This window comes from Papio anubis, chromosome 1, assembly GCF_008728515.1.
Source record: "Papio anubis isolate 15944 chromosome 1, Panubis1.0, whole genome shotgun sequence".
In the NCBI taxonomy this organism is placed as follows: domain Eukaryota; kingdom Metazoa; phylum Chordata; class Mammalia; order Primates; family Cercopithecidae; genus Papio; species Papio anubis.
In genome coordinates, this window is record NC_044976.1 from 64635300 (window position 1) to 64654698 (window position 19399).

A 19399-nucleotide genomic window follows, 5' to 3' on the forward strand; every position below is an offset into this window, starting at 1 on the left:
AGTTTGCTCCTGGGTTCAAATTCTGGCTCCATTATTTGCTAATGGTGGGCATGGGTAAATAACTGAACTTCAGTGGGACTCAGTTTCCTATACATAACGTGAAAATAATAATGACTGCAACTCTAAGCTGTCCTGGATTAAACTTTCCATAGGATTAAAACTTTCCATAGTACATACAGTTTTATGTAAAATGCTTAGCATATAGTACCTGCCACACATTGGTTCTCAGTGTATACTATGCGTCCTCCTCCATGGTTACCATGTGACCAGAGTTTCCTGCTTTCTCTTTAAGCTTTGATGTGGAAAATGGCCCTTCCCCAGGTCGGAGTCCACTGGATCCCCAGGCCAGCTCTTCCTCTGGGCTGGTACTTCACACCACCTTTCCTGGGCACAGCCAGCGCAGAGAGTCATTTCTCTACAGATCAGACAGCGACTATGACTTGTCACCAAAGGCGATGTCGAGAAACTCTTCGCTTCCAAGCGAGCAGTAAGTACAAGCTCTGTCTGGCTTCCAGTCTCACACTTACCTCATCTCTACCCAGGTCACAGTGGCAGCAACAACAGTTCTCCTTTAATCCATGGGAAGGATGAAGGAAGAAAATGAATATGAGCAGGGGTGACATGATGACCATTTTAAGGACATTAATGCTCTATAGCATGCGGAATATGTAGCTGGGGTCTCCAAGGGTGTTGGAAAATCTAGACACAGTGTTTACTTTACATCTGTTACTGATACCTTAAAAAAATTATTTTGCTTCATTTCCTGAACTGCTGAGTCATTTACAGCATGAGAACCTTAACACTTTTTATGCATCACACTTGAAATTTCAGCTGCATGTGCCGTTTCCATGAGGCTCCAGCAAAGAGGAAAAATGGTGATTGGTTACATACATGCTGTCTCAGTGGCCTTTGCTTGGTGACTTTAATAAGCTGTCATTCAGCCACATGCCTGTGTCCCTTCTCTGAAACCTTAACACAATGCCCACTTGTTGCCTGGCTCCTTGGTGAGACACAACACACTCCACTGCCCTATAAAGCACAGCTGATATTTTTGTTTTGCCGCTATTAATTGTAAATCTCTAATTTTTATTTAAAGAACAAGGTCTAGGTTGTGTCACCCACTTATTAAATTTCCAAAACCAAATAAAACTGGATTCTGGAATTCATGCCTTAAAAGGTTTCTGGGCACAGATACAATTGTTTTTATATTATATGTCATAAAAGTATCAGTAGCTCCCTAAAGTCTCCAGTTTGGAAAATTCCACTGTATTCTCTTCTGCTATTGGAAAGGAAGTCAAAAAGTTTCACTGTCTGGTGAAAGGGGGTATTTTGAAGCTACCAGCAAAAAAATATTCCTTGAGGCATTTCCGCCAGCCCATTTTTAATAGAAGCACCCCTGCCCTAAAATATCTCAATCATCATGTGGGCCCAAATTCATTTTTCAGTCATTTGGCAAATATTTACTGATTCATTTAGTTTTATGTTGTGCCACACATTGTGCCAATCTCTGGTGATAGAAGACAAACAAAACAGTATAAAAATCACAGATGGGTTAAAGGCATATCTCATTCTCAGAAAGTGCATATGCTTTCAGGGAGGTTACAGCTAAATAAGAAAGATCAGAGAAACACACACATACACACATAACAGAGTGGAAGGAAATAATATTTAATGAGCACTTCCCATGGAGCCGAGCTCGTGTTCTTATGTTATCTCTGTTAATCTGTCAGGTAGGTGCCATTATTATCCCCACTCCATAGATCATGAAACTGGGACTCTGAGAGATTGAGAAACTTGCCCCTGTCCCATGACTGTGTATCATGCTGTGTCCCATGATGTGGCTAAGACTGACCATATTAAAAACTTTTGGAATCTTTCCATCCATGTTCTTCAAATTGCAAAGTCGCATCTCTGCCACTAGGTAGAAAACAAATGACTGCAGAGTAGAGGTGTCCGAGGCTGGAGGAGAGGTAGGTAGCCAGCCACTTTGCTGTAGATCTTGTAGAACCCAAGGCATTTCTGACAAAAGTTTGAATGGGGGAGTCTTTGAATGCAAAGGTATTGGGAATTCTTTCTTTCACCAAGATAAACACCTTTCTAGGCTTCATCGTGGGAGAGCATAGGTTATGTGGTGAGCTCAAAGTAATTAGAACTTAATTCACATAGTATTTTACAGGTGAAAGATTAGCTTTGAAATCTTGTCATCCCCCCGAAACTAATTCCCTGGTTAAGAGTTCTCCAGACACAAGCCAAGCGGCAGGAAGAGTCTCAAGGTCGTTCAAAGTCTCCCCAGAAAACTCTACCGCAATTCCGGATTAACTCTTGTGTTATATTATTTGGAATCAAAAGGTGGTAGAAATGTTAAACTTGAAGAGACCTTAAAGATCACAATCCAACTCAGTCTACGGCAGTTGAAACAGAGGTGTAGTTCTAAATGAGTCTGCGTCCAGCATCCCTGTTACTGGTAGTTTACTGTCCTTTCAGTTTTACTGGCCAGTAAAATTTCCCCCGGTGTAACTTTAGAACCTAATTTTTCCAACTTTAAATTTAGGCAAGTAAAAATTATATATGTAAATTATCGAATATCATTCTCTCTTTTTAAAGATAAGGACTTAGATAAAAAGTAGGACAAGCAAAATTTCATAATAAAAAACAGCCTTTCCCAAGAAAACAAGGTTGGCAACGTAATACCACCCTATCAAAAATACTGATAAAAGGATGTATTCAAATCTTTATGTGAATGAAAATAGCACAAGATTTTGTTTTTCAAATATTTCAGTATCACAGAAAAAATCTTCTATATATTTGTCAGGTTTTGAATTATATTTCACTGCACACTGAAAAGTAGAGTTTGAATAATATCAAGCTTCTAGTAATTTAGTTTTATGTTAGCAAATACAGTTTCACACAAACATCTGAATCTGAACTAAAGTAATGCTCTTAAAACTATTTCACATGATTATTAATTCTTTACGATGAATTGAAACAGAGGAACAGCAGCCCCCAAGCTTCTTACTCCTTCTTTTGCTTTCTGTCCATAGATCCAGGAAGAAGAAGGGTGATCATGGACTAAGAGTCTAGATGTGAAGGCCATTTGGTAGGGGCTGCCAGATGTTCCCTGCTCACAAGCCCCTCATATCCAGCACAGAGCTGTCGTGAATTTTTTATGAAAAGTGGAAAAACTTTGCATAATTCTACTGCATTAAATCCTAGTAATAAAGGAAACACTCGCTTTTAAAATTTTCTCATCTGAATTTTTTCAGAAAAGTAACAGGAAATTATAGTCAGGGGAGAGTGAATGAAAAGATGTTAAGAGTAAAAATGTGAACAAGAAAAATTAAAAGTGGCTTTAACTTTGAGCAACAAAGGAGAGATCAGAATAAGGCAATAAAGCGAGATCACCATTGGGTCCCAAAAGGCAATTTCAGATACTTTCCTAGATGTGGCAATAGTTTGTTGGTTTCTGTTCAGTTCCTGTGTTGTAGTCATCCCAAACGTAATGCCTTCGTATACTGAGGTACAGATTGCCTCATGGGAACATAAAATACTGGAAACTAGTAAGGCCAGTTTTATTGCTGAAAACTGTGGCAGGAACCACCATGGAGAGAATGGAGTTTTGATTATCCACCTGCAAAGCCACAGGAAAGAACACTCCATGTTTTTTTCATTTGGTCATCCCATTTTGCAAAGCCTTACATGGGCAAGAAGCTTTTGAAAGCCACCATTTGCGTGTGGACTAAGTAGTCTCTAGAGAGAGCCTACTCATTTTCAAGGGAAATGAGACCTAAGAACCAAGAAGAAAAGCAGAAATAACAACCCACTTAAATTTAAAACCTGTTTATTGATGGACTAGCAAAAAGTGCAGTGTGGTTTCTAAGACTTGAGTTAGACTTACAGCCATCACACTTGCTAGCACTGTGGCTTTTAAGACGTTGAATCTCTTTTATTGTCTCTAAATTATCTGTAAATAAAAGCACACATTTATTGAGTATTTTCTGTATGCTATCTGTTAAAATACTTTACGTATGTTAATTCATTTAATCCCCATATCCCCAATGTGGTAGGTACTATAACTTTCTTGTTTTAATGATGACGACATTAGGGCACAGAGAAGTTAAGTGACTTCCCCAATAAACGGGAACAAGACAAACCCCAGGAGTCTAGGTGGTGAACTATATGGATATCCAGTATGTAAACAGACTCTAAATGAGGCTGAAAAACTGTCTTATTTGTTCACAAATTTCCTAAATTTACATATTTATTGAAAGAGAGAATGAATATGATCCTCCTAACAGCTGGAACGGTAGGCAGAACAGAAATTAATAGCATTATTTTTTATTTTTCAGCCTCATTTAGAGTCTGTTAAGTGACCTCCCCAATAAACGGGAACAGTTTCTGTGTCTTCAAGGGTACTAAAACATTAGCAAGTCAATAGGCAGTTTTAGTAGCTTCCGATAAGGGCAGGCATAGAGCGTTATGCACTGGTTTGAAAGGTCTGGCCAGGCAGGAAAGCAGCCTACTTTGAGGAGGTTACAGCTCAGCTAGAGGAGTCAGGCAGGCAGAAGGACGTGCAGGAGAGGCCAGTTGCTAACTAATTCTCCAGTTAGTGTGGGAGCATTTTGGAGAACCACAGCTCAGTGTGGTTGATCCAGAGGATATGAGAGGTTAAGGAAGTGGTGAAAAACGAGACTGGAAAAGTGAGCAGGAACCTCATCATGAAGGGCCTATGTTAAGGGATTGGCCTTTACGCTGCAAGTGGAGAGTTACTAAGGGCTTTAAGCAGATAAATATATAATGCAACATTTTTAAAAATAGCTCTGATTGCAACATAGAAAATGGTTTACAGAGTAGGGAAGCTTAAAGACTAGTACTCAAACCTACAGAGCCAAAGGGGAGGCTGCTGTGATATTCATGTAAAAGAGGACAGGGATTTATATTACAGATGATCTAGTGAGCAGTTAAAACATATCTGCAAGTCAGGATCAGCAGGAGTTAGTGTTTTACTGAAGGATAAGGGAGATGGAGGTTTCAGGCTTGGTCAAGAAGATAGGTGGTTGCACCGTTTCCTGGGATCAGGAGCATTCTCTTACTACATGAAATAATGTACATGAAAGTGCTTTGCAAACTGTAAATATCACATAAGTATGAGTCCTCTTGATTGCAATGGACAGACATGAATATCTTAAAGGAGCTCTCATTGCCTGGAAATACAGACATGCAACCCTTTAATTACGGATGCCCTTCAACTTACAATGTCCCAAAAATTCCATCCTAACTTGAATATATTGTAAGTTGAAAATGCATTTAACATACCTAACTTACCAAACATTACAGCTTGACCTAACCTACCTTAAGTGTGCTCAGAACACTTACTTTAGCACACAGTTGAGCAAATCATCTAAAGCAAAGCCTACTTTATAATAAAGTGTTGGATATCTCATGTAATTGATTGAATACTGTACTGAAAGTGAAAAACAGAACGGTTGTATGGGTACTCTAAGTACAGTTTCTACTGAATGCATATGGCTTTTGTGCCATTGTGAAGTCAAAAATTGTAAGTTGGGCAGGGCGTGGTGACCTGTAATCCCAGCACTTTGGGAGGCTAAGGCGGGCGGATCGCTTGATCTCAGGAGTTTGAGACCAGCCTGGACAACATGGTGAAACCCTATCTCTACAAAAAATACAAAAAATTAGCTGGGATTGGTGGTGAGTGCTTGTGGTCCCAGCTCCTCAGGAGGCTGAGATAGGAGGATCACTTGAGCCAGAGAGGCGGAGGTTGCAATGAGCTAAGGTCATGCCACTGCACTCCAGGCTAGTTAATAGAGTGAGACTCTGTCTCAAAAAAAAAAAAAAAAAGGAGTAAGTGAAATAATCGTTAAGTTGAGGACCATCCATATAAAAACAAAGATACCTACTTACTGGTATTGCTAATAACTATAAATCAATAACTAAGCTGCTTTTATGTGCTAAGCACTGTTATTAAGAGTTGTACGTATGTAATAATTCATTTAATTCTCATACGACCCTCTTTTACAGGTAAAAATGTTGAGACATGAAGAGGATTAGCTAGTAATAATGCAGCTGAGAGACAAACCCATGCTCTTTGGCTCCAAAATCTGTGCTGTTAACCACTATAGTATACATCTCTCTATATGACAGACTAAAATCAAGCAAATTACAAGTTAAATTCTGTGTGTAGTGATAAAACAGAGAAAGGTGGAATGAATTAATAAAATTCAGAGTGTGGCAGTGAAAGGCAGTTTTTCTGCTTTCTAGAAAATTATTTTATCGTGTAGAGCAGACCTACATACACTCCATTCTATGACTCAGTACTAAGACTGGAGTGCCCATTTCCAGTTATGCTCTAAATTTGCAATGTGCTGACTTTGTCACTAGATGTTGCTCTTGCAATGGTTCTGAATATCCGGACTTGCTCCTGAGAGGCATTGCCTTCTCCAGGGGTTTGGGAAAGTAAGAAGTGTATTAGTTTCCGTAATCATTCAAATGTTTTGTTCTTTCTATGCTATTTGATTCTTAACTGGTGATTTATCAAATTATGATTTTTAAAAATTTATAATAGTTCCATAAATAATCTGGTTGCACTCAAAGAGAAGTTTTTTGTTTCTTTTCTGTTACTTTCTATAAATTGATAGATTCTTTAACAGCAGTTTTCTAACATACAGCATTAGCTTTGCCAGCTCGAATTCTTTAAGGGAACCAATGCTGGGAATCTGTAAAATCTATTTTTTGCTTCTGAATGTTCTGTTCTCCTAAACTTCAGAAGTTCCATAATGATAAAGTCATGATGACATTATGCCCTATTAATGTTTCTTTATCTCCCTTTAGTCTTTGGATTGTGCAGTTTTAATAACTCCTCCAACTCATTCAACAATCCATCATCAGCTCAAGGTATCACCTATGCATGAGATTAACTTATATTATTTAGCTTTTATCAGATACCAGACTCTGGAAATCCAGGAGTCATAGAAGATGCACTTAAATCTAAATCCATTATCTTGTCCCAAATTCACCCTGATGTCTTATGAACAACGTGAACTTCACATCAGAAATCAGAACACTTCACTTGACTAGCCTAAAAAAAATAGAAAGGAGAAAATAAAGAGAGAGAGAGAGAGAAGGAAAGAAGGAAAGAAGGAAGGAAGGAAGGAAGGAAGGAAGGAAGGAAGGAAGGAAGGAAGGAAGGAAGGAAGGAAGGAAGGAAGGAAGGAAGGAGAGGGAGGGAGGGAGGAAGGAAGGAAGGAAGGAAGGAAGGAAGGAAGGAAGGAAGGAAGGAAGGAAGGAAGGAAGGAAGGAAGGAAGGGAAGGAAGAAAAGAATCAGAACAAACTGCAAGATCTTTACCCATCTCAAAGTTCATCTTGGGAAAAATGACTGGAAAGGGGCAGTTTCTGATACAGTTCACCACACTCCATTTATCACAACTGCTCCTCTCTTGATTATTCTGTCTTTCTTTTTTGCATCTCTCCAAGAACCCTGAGGCTCTTCCTTTGGCTCCCTATTTATATGTACCCCCACCTCAGGGGGCCACTTCCTGCCATGGCCTTAACTATCCCTACTTTTGTAGGGAACCCCTTAATCTATAGCTCAAATTCCCATATCTCAGTCTTCCTGCTCGATGTCTCCACCCAGATGTAAATCAGTACCTTAAAGTTCAACATGTAACTTAAAAACTCAGTGACTACCTAAAACTCCCCCAACAGGAGGGTAAACTCCTCATTTCCTTATTTCTACTCATGACTTCACTGTTTTCTCAGATATCCATTTTTAAAATTGAAAATTATATTTCTTTATGACCCCTTATCCAATTAAATGTCGAGTCCTACAAAACCTCTGGGCTCTCTTCCAGTTGTCTCATTCTGTCCCTTTCTTGGCCTTACCTATTGCTTCTCATCAGAATGGGTGCAATTTCTAACTATTCTTTCCAGGTCTGTCCCCTCTCCAATCTATCCCTCCACATCCAAGCATTTTACTTTCTAAAACACTTTTCTGTTGGCCCATCTCACTTTCCATCTCTCCAGAAACCTTCACTGGCTCCTTTCTCTCTCTCTTTTCTTGCTCTTTCTTTCTTTCTTTCTTTCTTTCTTTCTTTCTTTCTTTCTTTCTTTCTTTCTTTCTTTCTTTCTTCTTTCTCTCTCTCTCTTTCTTTCTTTCTTTCTTTCTTTCTTAGATGAAGTTTCACTCTTATCGCCCAGGCTGGAGTGCAATGGTGTGATCTCGGCTCACTGCAACCTCTGCCTCCTGAGTTCAAGTGATTCTCCTGATTCAGCCTCCCGAGTAGCTGTACCACCACGCCTAGCTAATTTTTTTTTTTTTTTTTTTTTAAGTAGAGACAGGGTTCCTCCACATTGGTCAGACTGGTCTCGAACTCCCAACCTCAGGTGATCTGCCTGGCTCAGCCTCCCAAAGTGCTAGGATTACAGGCATGAGCCACCGCGCCCAGCCTGGGTCATTTCTTTCTATGGAGTTAAGTACTGACTCTATAATCTTTGTCTGGATTGTCCATAATATGAGCATGGGGGACCTTCTATCCTTATTCTCTACAAATGTCTATAGCTAATATGCTCTTCTCCACCCAAATAGCCATCAAAGATCTTAATAAGCGTATTCAGTATTTTCTCATTTCAGTGCCTTTGTTCCTGTCATTTCTCTTCATTGGCAGCATCTACCATCCCTGACTTTTTAAATCCTTCAAAGTTCATCTGAAACACTGCTCACTCAATCAAGACTTTCCTACTTTCTCTAACCTGTAATTATCATGTTTCCTTTGGACTTCATGAAGTATACCCATTGTTCGTAATTATTATTCTATATTAAAATGTCTATTACAGTTTTTAAAATAATTTGTCTCCCCTACTTTGTTTTAATTTTGGAGGTCATGAATATTTTGTATGATTTGATATGTCAACTATGCAGCAAGTCATAAAATAGGAAGCATAGGCTGGGTGTAGTGGCTTACACCTGTAACTCCGGCACTTGGGAGGCCAAAGTGGGCCGATTGCTTGAGCCCAGCCTGGGCAGCATGGCGATACTCTGTCTCTACAGAAAAACACAAAATAAATAAATAAATAAATAAATAAATAAATAAATAAAATAACTTAGTGTGGTGTTGTGTTCCTGTAGTCCCAGCTACTCCAGAGTCTGAGGTGGGAAGATTGCTTGAGTCTGGAGGCAGAAGTTGCAGTGAGCTGAGATCATGCCACTACACTCCAGCCTAGGTGACAAAGCTAGACCCCGTCTCAAAACAAAGCAAAATAATGACAACAACAACAAAAACGAAGCATAGTGTTTAAAAGCACAGATTTTTGAAACCAAACGGTCTAAATTCTTACATTTGGAATCAGTCTCAGTTCTTCTACTTACTAGGTATGTGCTAGTTCATTGCTCTGTGGATCGATGTCATTTATATAATAGCAATATTAAGAGTACCTGCCGCACAGCCCTGTTACAATAATTAAATGAGATAATGCATGTAAACTGCTTACCATGAGGCCTGGCAGACAGTAGTAGTCACACAAAGAATGCTTACTCCTTGTCAGTATTCTTTTTATTGTCACCGTACAAAGTGGGCACAGAAGAAACTTGCCAGATTAAACTGAAGTTCAGAGGTTTCTAGCTAAAGACAAAGGTGGAAAGAAAAGTATCATATTAAATAAGATGCCAAGTTAAAAGCCTATGATAGAGGAGAGGCCCAAATGGATATATGTGTTGTTAACTCTGGAGCCCGAGGCCTCACATGGTGCCTGGTACATGGCACACAATTAATAATTATTGGTTGCACTAATGTAGTTAACAAAGAAGGTGCCATATTTGTGTGGCAATTATGAGGACAGGGAAGGTAGGCCAGACACTGAAGGAAGGTTCACTGTTACTAACTTCTGTGCTGCTACGATGATTCACACTGTAATGGCAAAGGGCCTGATTTTGTGACTATAGCTCAAACTAGCATGTCTTCTAGTACCTTCAATAGAGAGATTGCTGAATGTGGATTTAAGTAGATTTCTCAAAGCATGTGCCAGAGAGACAGTGTGCACTTCTGAAAACACATTTTCGACTCTTCCTAAATACAGATTTACATAACACTGGGTACAGCTTAATCAGTTCTTTGGGACAAAATGGAGTGACAATGGTATGATTATGGTGGGTTCAGCCATATGCTCCTATTAAAAGCTTTTCCTTAGGTACTTTAAGAAAAAAGTTATATTAAAAACAAAAAGTAATGGGATTCCCAGACAGAAATCTGTGTTTAAATGGCATTAAAGCTGTGGTTCGAATCAACAAAAGCCAGGAAATCCAAAGTTAACCTTTATCCAGACTGTTATACCATTTTTTCCAACTGTGTGTGTCCCTGTAAGCAGCCCTCCCTTTGAATTTCCTGGCTCTGGCAACCAAAATCCACAAGTCGCTTTAAATTACAGTACTCTGGATCTGTTATTTAATGGGACTATATCCTGAGGATATATGCTTACTTGCAAATGCTTTTATGTGTAGTCACAGTAAATTCAGGAGTCATGAATCTGGTACTAATTTTTTCCTTTCAAGCTCTTGGGATACACTTTCAGGCCAAATTGTGAGTCCTGCCTTATATCCAGGTAGAAGAACTTGTGTAACATTTGTGTTGTTAACACTGATAAAATTTAATATTAGAGCTTGTATGTTACAGTTATAATTCAAGTAAATTTCTAAAGGTTCTTTTTTTCTCTTTTCACCAGACATGGCGATGACTTGATTGTAACTCCTTTTGCCCAGGTATGTATTATGCTGGCCCTGGCTTGCTTTCCCTGTTGCTGGTTTCTAAGTTTGAACCTGGCCATTTGTCTTCTTTTGTCCTTAACCATTTTAAACATTTTTCCTGTAGGTCCTTGCCAGCTTGCGAAGTGTGAGAAACAACTTCACTATACTGACAAACCTTCATGGTACATCTAACAAGTAAGCATTGACTTTTTTGTGGAGTTTGAATCCCTAACATAAAGGCAAAGTATTGAGCAGCAATTAAAAAATACAACTATTACATGGAAAATTGCCCTTTAAGCTAAGTTAATATACACATTAAAATTTGAAAATAGGATGGATCACCATAGTATTTTAGAACTCATACAACATTAAAAGTAACATAGTCTGGGTCTTCTTAGTCTTTGTACCTATAAGACTTAGTATCCAGTAGGAATTCACAAATGAAAGAACAAGAGGAGGATTTTATTTTTTGTTGACTTTTACATTTACCACTTTGACCAGTAATGGCCATAAATTCTATTAGAAGTCTTTTGGAGTAAGTTCTTAATGAATTCAGATATTCAAACTTAAAATTAAATGTAGCAAAAAGTTCAAGTCCAATTTGCCTAATTTTTGATTTTCTATAAACAAATTCATGCAGTTTAATGAATAAGTGTGGGGTTATCTTCTCCTCCACCTTCACTTAATTATATGATCTTGGCATTTAAACTAATATTGCTGATCCTTGATCTCCATATCTATAAAATGAAGGGTTTGAACTTTATATTCCTTGCAGTAATACTCTCTCCAAAATCATTTCAAATCTATGAGCCTAAGCTAAAAGTTCTATTCCGTTCACTCTTCTGCATGTTTTAAAAAAGTATCACAGAGGTCAGAGAGTCATAGAACCCATAATCCTGGAATGAGAGGGCTGGAGGAGGCCTTTGAGACCATTGATTCTCTTTGTTTAGGAGAAACCTAAGCTCTCAAGAATCCAGTGACTTGCTAACAACTGCCCCCTACTCCATAAGTTAGAGACCCATCAGGGCCAAAACCTACATCTAATTTTTCAGCCAGAGTTCACTGCAGAGTATCCTATATCTCTCATCTTTGTGAAATTATTTTTTAGTCCTTTACTTTGCTTTCATACAAATTTTCATAGAATAGATTTGTTAAAAGTGGGAGTAAACCCTGCTTTGAATGTTTGCTTTTCCTTTCACTGTTTTATGACTAGGCTTTCTTGTGAGATGACTCTGTATACTCTGATCAAACTTCCATGTGAGTGATCTTTCTCACATGTTGTATGACTGTGTCACCCTTCAGCTTGAGGCATTTCAGCAGTCCGGTGTTATTAAGATAAAGTTTAAATGCTGGTGCTTGCACCCAAGACAAATTAATTTGATTGATAGTCGCTTGGGTTTATATTTAGTGCAACATATATGAAATCTAGAGGCTTGTCCCAGCCTCTTTTGGAGTAGAACTCCATTTATGTATTTATTCATCTATCTATTTATTTATTTACTTACTTATCTATTTGTCCATCCAACAAGTATTTATTTAGCACATACCATCCATTCATACATGGATATATGCATTTAGCAAACAACTACTGAGCACCCCCATCAGTAGCAGGCAATGGTAATATAATAGTGTCCAGAGCAGACAAGTTCTCTCCTCTTTTAGGGCTTACATTCTAATATGAAATGCTGGGGGATGCAGTGTAAGCAGTCAGACTAGGTCTCTAGCCACGTGGAATTATGTTCAATAATCATGGTCTGTTGTTCTCTGCATGCTCTCTTCTCTATCCTAATTATGGACTTACTGTTCTTTCTTCCTAAAATGTCTCTTTCCACTTGCCAGTGTCTGCTTGGCCAAATCCTGATTGTCTTTATGTCCCACCTCTAGTATCACCTTTACTGAGATGCTTTCCCTGACCTCACTAAACCTGGCTGAGTGGCCCTCATTTGGATCCAGAGTACTCTGAAAACCTTATCACTTGCTTTATGGATCTCCGCCTGCCACTAGATTGTGTGCCCCTTAGGAGTAAGAATTGGGTTTAGTTTTTCTTGAATTCCCAAGAATAGCAGAATGCCTGACATACAGTTTGTGCTTCATAAAAATTCATCACATATATGAATTTCTGGATAGATAATTGTTGGAGGAAAGACCACCAATTATTTAGAAAATTATATTTGCAGGAGTGATCCCTTCTCTATGTTTTTTCTTTGTAGAATATGGCCTCTAGAGCCATGATTAGAGGCTTCACAGCCCAATTCTACCCTCTTGAAAATGATACACTTGGGCAAGCTAATTATCCTCTCTATATCTCAGTTTTCTAATGTGTAAAATAGGGTTGTTGTGAGGATTAAAGGAATTGATATTCGCAAAGCACTTAAAACAGCATCTTGCACGAAGTAGGTGCTCAATAAATGTGAGCTATTATAATGGATCGTTACATTTCTCTTGCTGAATCCAGAAGTGGTGTAACACTTTGGGGGTTTCATATCTGTTATGTCAGCTTAGATCACCATAAATGATATTCATGGTATTGAACGAATAAAGGTATTGTTACTCCCACTCTAAGGATAAGGAAACAAAACTTAGGGAGATTAAATGACTTCAGCAAGAATGTACAGCTTCTAGTGGGCAACAGAGTTTTCCTTGAAACCTGGAATCCTGACTGTCACTGCAGTGCTCTTTTCATTTGCCAAACCTGTTAAGTCTTCTGGTTTATAGGAAGAAGTCCCTGGAAGGTTTTGGAACAGAAAGACATTTAGGAAGAACTTAAGGAATACCTGAAGATCAGAAAGCCTGAAGATAGAGACAGTAGCTAAAATAGTATTTTCAGGAATTAAATGTGAGGGTATAACTCTGAACCAGATTGATGGAGATGGGAATAAGGGGGAAGGGATTAATATGGACACATTTTAAAGGCTTCTTCAGCATGGCTGGACTGAGAACCACTACATTGCACAGCACTAGGGAGAAGGTCAGGTGGGTGGTGGTGTTCTCATTCTTATTTGTTAGCATGGGTTTGAGGATTTTTACCTCTGTTAGTAGTATTAGGACATTCAGCCTAACCCTGCTAATTAATAAGCTGTGCCAACTGAAACTACTTTCTCAATAATCAGGTCTTTCCACACCCTTGAGGGTTTTGGTCCTTGTGAACTTTTAAGAACCAAGTACCCCAAAACCATAATTGCCATAGCATAGCTGAAGCACAGCCCTTCCCACACTCTGGCTGAGGACTACCCTTCAAATCACGGCCCCTTGTGTCGCCCTTGGTCCAAAGCAAGCCATACTTATCACACAAAGCAGGTCTCCAGTGGTAAGATAGTTGTATCTAATGATCTTTCTCAAATTCATACCCATGTGTACAGAGTTGATCCTGTTGTGATTGCAAGTACTACCTTGTCACCAACAAAAATTCAAGACAGGGCACATTTGCCAGTGGAGTTTCACCAAAGGGAGTTGAGAGTGGTGCAGTCTAGCTCAGACTCAGTCCTGAATAATGGATTTCAGACATCAGGAAGCTGAAATCGATGAAATCAATTAGCCATCTCCGGAGAAGACTGGCAGGGGCAGGTTGGAAAACTGAGTGTCCATTTAATGCACTCCATTTTATTTCTAGATAGTGAATACCTTCAAACAACTAAAGAAAATCCAAGAGAAGGAACTGAAAGACAATAATGTTTGAAAGGAATGGATACAACATACAGAAAGCATCCCCCCACCCCAACACACACACACACACACACACAGAGTTATCTTAACAGCTGAAACTGTAGAATTCATGGAACTCAGATATTTCTTTCTGGGATACTTGACTTCGGATCCAGGGTGCCATTCCCTGCCTTGAATGTAGCATTTAAGCAATAATTATGTCCTAGGAGTGGTTTTCATGAGACATCTGGTTAGTGTGGTTTATTGTAGGAAAAGGAACTCCCACATAGAACTATACTTCTCATAAGTCAAGATTTCTTTTATCTTTTGGCTCTGCTCTGCATAAAAGCAGTCCATTGTCTGCCTGCGCTTTACCACCCAAAGGGTGGAAATCTCAAAGTTCCTGTTGAGGTGGTTTCCTTGCACCTTCATGAAATATCCCATTGAGGGATGCTTGATTGGACCTGTATTTCTTGGCTGCAAATTAAAACCTACATTTCCTTTGTCCCAGGAGTTAATTTTGAAAATATGGCTTTCATTTAGAGTTGTTAATTCAGATAAGCATTCTTAAAGCATTTGCTGACTTTAAACAGACTGCTGTAGTAATCAGGTGGATGAGTGAGTGTGCCCACCGTTCAGTAGTCTGATAGCCAGGGGATGGAGCTGGGAGCAAAGAGGTGTCATTTATCAATCAACTCTGTCATCAACATCATGAATATCACCTGTGGCTATCAGGCAACCATGTAACTTCTTTGTATTAACATTCTTCCAAAGCATAATTTAATCAACATGTATGTAATCTTCAGGAAAGGATTAACAACCACTTACTTTTTTTAGGTGTATATCTATCCAAAATGTCTTTTATTGCTGTATGTACTTTGGCATGTGAATTAAATTAGCTGAGGATCATAAAATTTTGAGCATTCAGAGTTGGAATGAACCTAGTCAAATTTCCTCAGATTAAGTGAAGCAATATATGTAAAACTCCTCACACAGGACCTGGTATGTTGTAAATCACCAGTAAATGTTAGTTCCTGCCTGCTCTCCTCAAGTGAGGAAGAAACTAAGAGGTTCTATGAATTGCCCAAGGGCTATGCAGTGGGAAGGTGCCAGAGCCAGGATTAGGATTCCTGTCTTCTTAGTCACAGTCCAGTTCTCTCTCCACTGTGCTATTCAGGGCTGGAAAGTATGAACTGCCATGGCCATGTTGTCTTCCCTATTTATATCACCGTATTCAGCAATCAGCCACATAACTTTTTATGATTCTTTCATAAGTTAGGGACTTTGGAAACTGAGCAACCAATACCACTTTCCTCTGGCACTCTTTACAATTCTCTGTCTGGCATTCTCAACTTACAGAACATTGAAAATGTACTGAGCATCTTGTTTGCACCAGGTCTCATGAATAATTGACAAACTCAAATAAACATGGTCCCTGCCTTTCCAAAGCTTCCACACAGAGATGCTTATCTGAATTGACAACTCTAAATAAAAGCCATATTTTCAAAACTAATTCTGAGACAAAAGAATTTGCATAATATGTGTAATTTCCAAGAAGTCATTGAGAGAATTGGGCACTGTGATTAGACATACTGTAAAGAAAGTAGAGATTTCCAACATTTAGGGTCTCCTAGTTCAGTGTCTTCTTTCACAAAAGTCTTCTTTGGAACTCAGGAAAAGGTGCAAGATAAAATTATTAAAATGTATTATTAATCCAGTACATATATGTTGAGTACCTACATCATACCAAATATTATGCCAGATCCCTGTGTTACAGTTGTGCACAATGTTCAATCATTGCTTAAATTTCTCCCAGATAAGTTGAAAAGAAAGACAGGAAAATGGGAAATGCGATACAGAATGAGCAATGCAATGGTTCAGTAAGCATAGAAAATACAGAACACAGGTGAGGGCCACTCACAGAGGGAAGGCTCCTCTGAGGAGGTGATGCCTGAGCAGAGTCCTAGGACATATGAAAGAGCTAGCCATTTAAAGAAAAGAAAAGTATTCAACTGAGCAAAATGTGTGCAAAGGCACAGCAACAAAAGAGAGTGCTGTGTTCGAGGAACGGCAAGTGGCATATAGAACCAAGATTGTATGTGAGAAGGAAACCAGATAAAATATTCATATAGAGTATTTGGTTCTCAAATCACTTTCACATCAATGGGTTATTCAATCTACATTTGATTAACATTTTGGAGTTCCTACTATTTGCCAGGCAAATTGGTGGGACCTGAAGAGTATGTAAGCAAAGATATCAGAACTGGATCCTGCCATCAACAGGTCACAGATTACTAGTGGAGATAATATGTGCCAATATGGACTGTCACATGAAGAAATGACCCTAAAGATACAAATAAAGCACCATGAGAGATTAGAGAGACCACTCTTGGCTAAGAGAATGGCATCCTTTGGAGAAGGTTTGATGAGTAACTTAACCTTTGATGGGTAGATTGGTGTGAAGAGAGCTTCCTTTACAGGGGAATGAATGGTCTGAATAATGACAGGAAAGGGGCAGCACATATTCAAGGCAAAAGAGGTGATCAAGTTTGTCCTTGGCAAGTGTGAGTCAGCTCTGTTCCTCATTCATTCATTCTTCTATTCAATAAGTATTTACTGAATGCTTGTCATATGAAGGACTATCCTGGGTGCCAGGGATCAAGCAGTAAACAAATTGTTCCCTGCTCACATAATGTTTACATTTAATCTAAGGAACTATGTATTGAACACTAACTAGACAAAGCCTATTTAAGCTATAATTTTAAAGTGCTACAAAAGAGAAGTACAGTATGCATGAGAGCACACAGCCAGTCAGTGGTCTGAGATGAAATGTCAGGCAATGAGGAATTATGAGAGATAAGCTGGAAAAAGGATATTGGGGCTAGAGAGCAAGGACTTTGAATGCCAGACTAAGGATTTTGGAATTTAATCTCTTAATTTTCCTGAAAAACAGCCCTCAGTATTAGTGCAGGTGTTATCAGCATATGGTATAGTGGAAAGAGCATGCACTTTGGATTCAGAAAGACTTAGCTTTGAATCCTGGCTGTACCAATTATAAATCATGTGTCAGTATGTTTCTTAACCTCTCTGAGCTTCAGTTTTCTTATCCTTAAAATGGGGTGATAATACTCCCAGTGGAAGCTAAGAAGTACCTAGCACAGCCTAGCAGAGAAAAACAATCATTTCCCTTCTCTTGTCACATGTGAAAATTGCATACCACTGAGAGTTTAAAACTACCCTGCCTAGGATCACCCAGCTAGTAAATTAATGGTAGATGTGGACCTGTCTATAGACTATGACTACTAGGTGTGGGTACCTACAAGCTAGATTGTCCCTAAAGGACCAGAGATTAATTTAGAGCAGCAGAAAAACCTAAGGAAATAATTCTGTGGCCACACCAGTAGGAAGACTCTCCTTTAGCAACAACAATGCCGGCTGTTCTTTGTCATTTAGAATTTGACTTCGTTCTCAAACTTGCCTGTGCATGAGAATGCAAAGACAAGTGAAAAATACAGATGCTCAGGCCTCATCTCAGATATACTGAAATCGACTCTTCGGGGTTGGGAAAAGAAATTTAACAGCTCCCCTAATGAGTCTGATGCTTATCCATGTTTGAGAACCATTGGACTAGAGTCTCACTCTCTTGCTCATAGCAAACGTCCTGTTACTCCTTAGTGGAGCAGAGAATCCTTAATACCAGTGTCTCTGAAAATGTGGTCCTCAGACCGGCAGTTTCAGCACCACTTGGGAACTTTTTATAAGGGCCAACTTTTAAGCCCATCCCAGGCCTACTGAATCAGCAACTCTGGGGGTAGGGCCCAGCAGTGTGTCTGCATAAGCCCTCCAGGTGGTTCTGATGCACCCTAATGTTTGAGAGCCCTGCTCAAGAGTACTCCTGAGAAGTTCTCCAGCAATGCAGCGGGAAACAGGAGAGTCTGGTAGAAGTTCTGCAGAACATGAGAAGACTGGTAAGAGCAGTGAAATTGAAAGATTTGGGGCAGAGAAAGGAAAAGAACCAAGAAAAAAGGAGGAGCCCCTGTACTATGGGAACATGGGTTTGCTTGTTTCATTTAACCCCTGACTTCAGCAGGCTTGTTATGACATAGAGTGACATCCCAGTTCCTCCATGTAAATTCTGTTCCCTAAGTAAAGCAAGTTGGATGACTCTTCCCAGTGGTTGTGTGACCCTGGTAAGTGACTTCACCTCTCTAGGTGTCAGTCTCCTGAGGTACAAAAATTAGGGACCTGAAGTGATTGATCGCTAAGGGTTCCTCTGGCTATAACTTTTTACAGCACTGCCCAAAGGAATTGAGATTCACTCTGACATTTCGAGTGACGCCTGAGCAAGCAACTCCTTTTCTGAGGGTTTCTTGGAACAGCAAAACCTAAAACAGGGGGCTGGTTGGGGACCCGGAGTAAACAACTTCCTTCCTGGAGAGTCAGAGCATCCTGAGGCCTTGCAGAGGGAAATTCCAGGCCATCTGGATGTGAGAGAATTGCAGTCCATCTGGATGTGAGAGAATTACAGTCATCTACCCGGGTTACAGGAGCCTGCCTTCCGGAGATAGCATTATGTCACTACATAGTTCATTATGACCTGGAAAAGTCCTCAGTAACCATGAGGGTAGGGTGTCGGGGGTGGAATGGGGAGTTTTGATACACAGACTCAGTCTTTCTCTTCTCTGTCTGTCTCCACAGGCGGTCTCCAGCTGCTAGTCAGCCTCCTGTCTCCAGAGTCAACCCGCAAGGTAGGCCATGTCATAAGGTCTATCTCGATGTTTCAAGATAGAATAATAAACGTGCCTCTTATTCAGAACTGGTTTTTAGAACAATAGCATTGTTTGCATATTGTGGCTCTCAAAAGTATGTCTCTTGGTGACTTTTTTCTAAGGTACACTGGAGCATTACTTCACTCTATTAAAACCACATTAAAAGCAAGACTAAATAATTTGCCCATTGTATTTGCAGACTTTCAGAACATGATAAATGTGGAGTAATGCTGCTCC

The 19399-nt window shown here is 39.4% G+C and overlaps 1 protein-coding gene across 3 annotated transcripts in view; it reads left to right on the top strand.

The window, feature by feature from the left end:
• Positions 1-19399, top strand: part of PDE4B (phosphodiesterase 4B) — a 575666-nt gene that overhangs the window by 446549 nt on the left and 109718 nt on the right. For all 3 annotated transcript variants that reach the window (XM_003892012.5, XM_009210089.4, XM_031669603.1), the window contains 4 exons: positions 293-487; positions 10730-10766; positions 10876-10946; positions 19092-19141. In XM_003892012.5, the coding sequence (XP_003892061.2) occupies positions 293-487; positions 10730-10766; positions 10876-10946; positions 19092-19141 (353 nt within the window). The remainder of the gene's footprint in view (positions 1-292; positions 488-10729; positions 10767-10875; positions 10947-19091; positions 19142-19399) is intronic.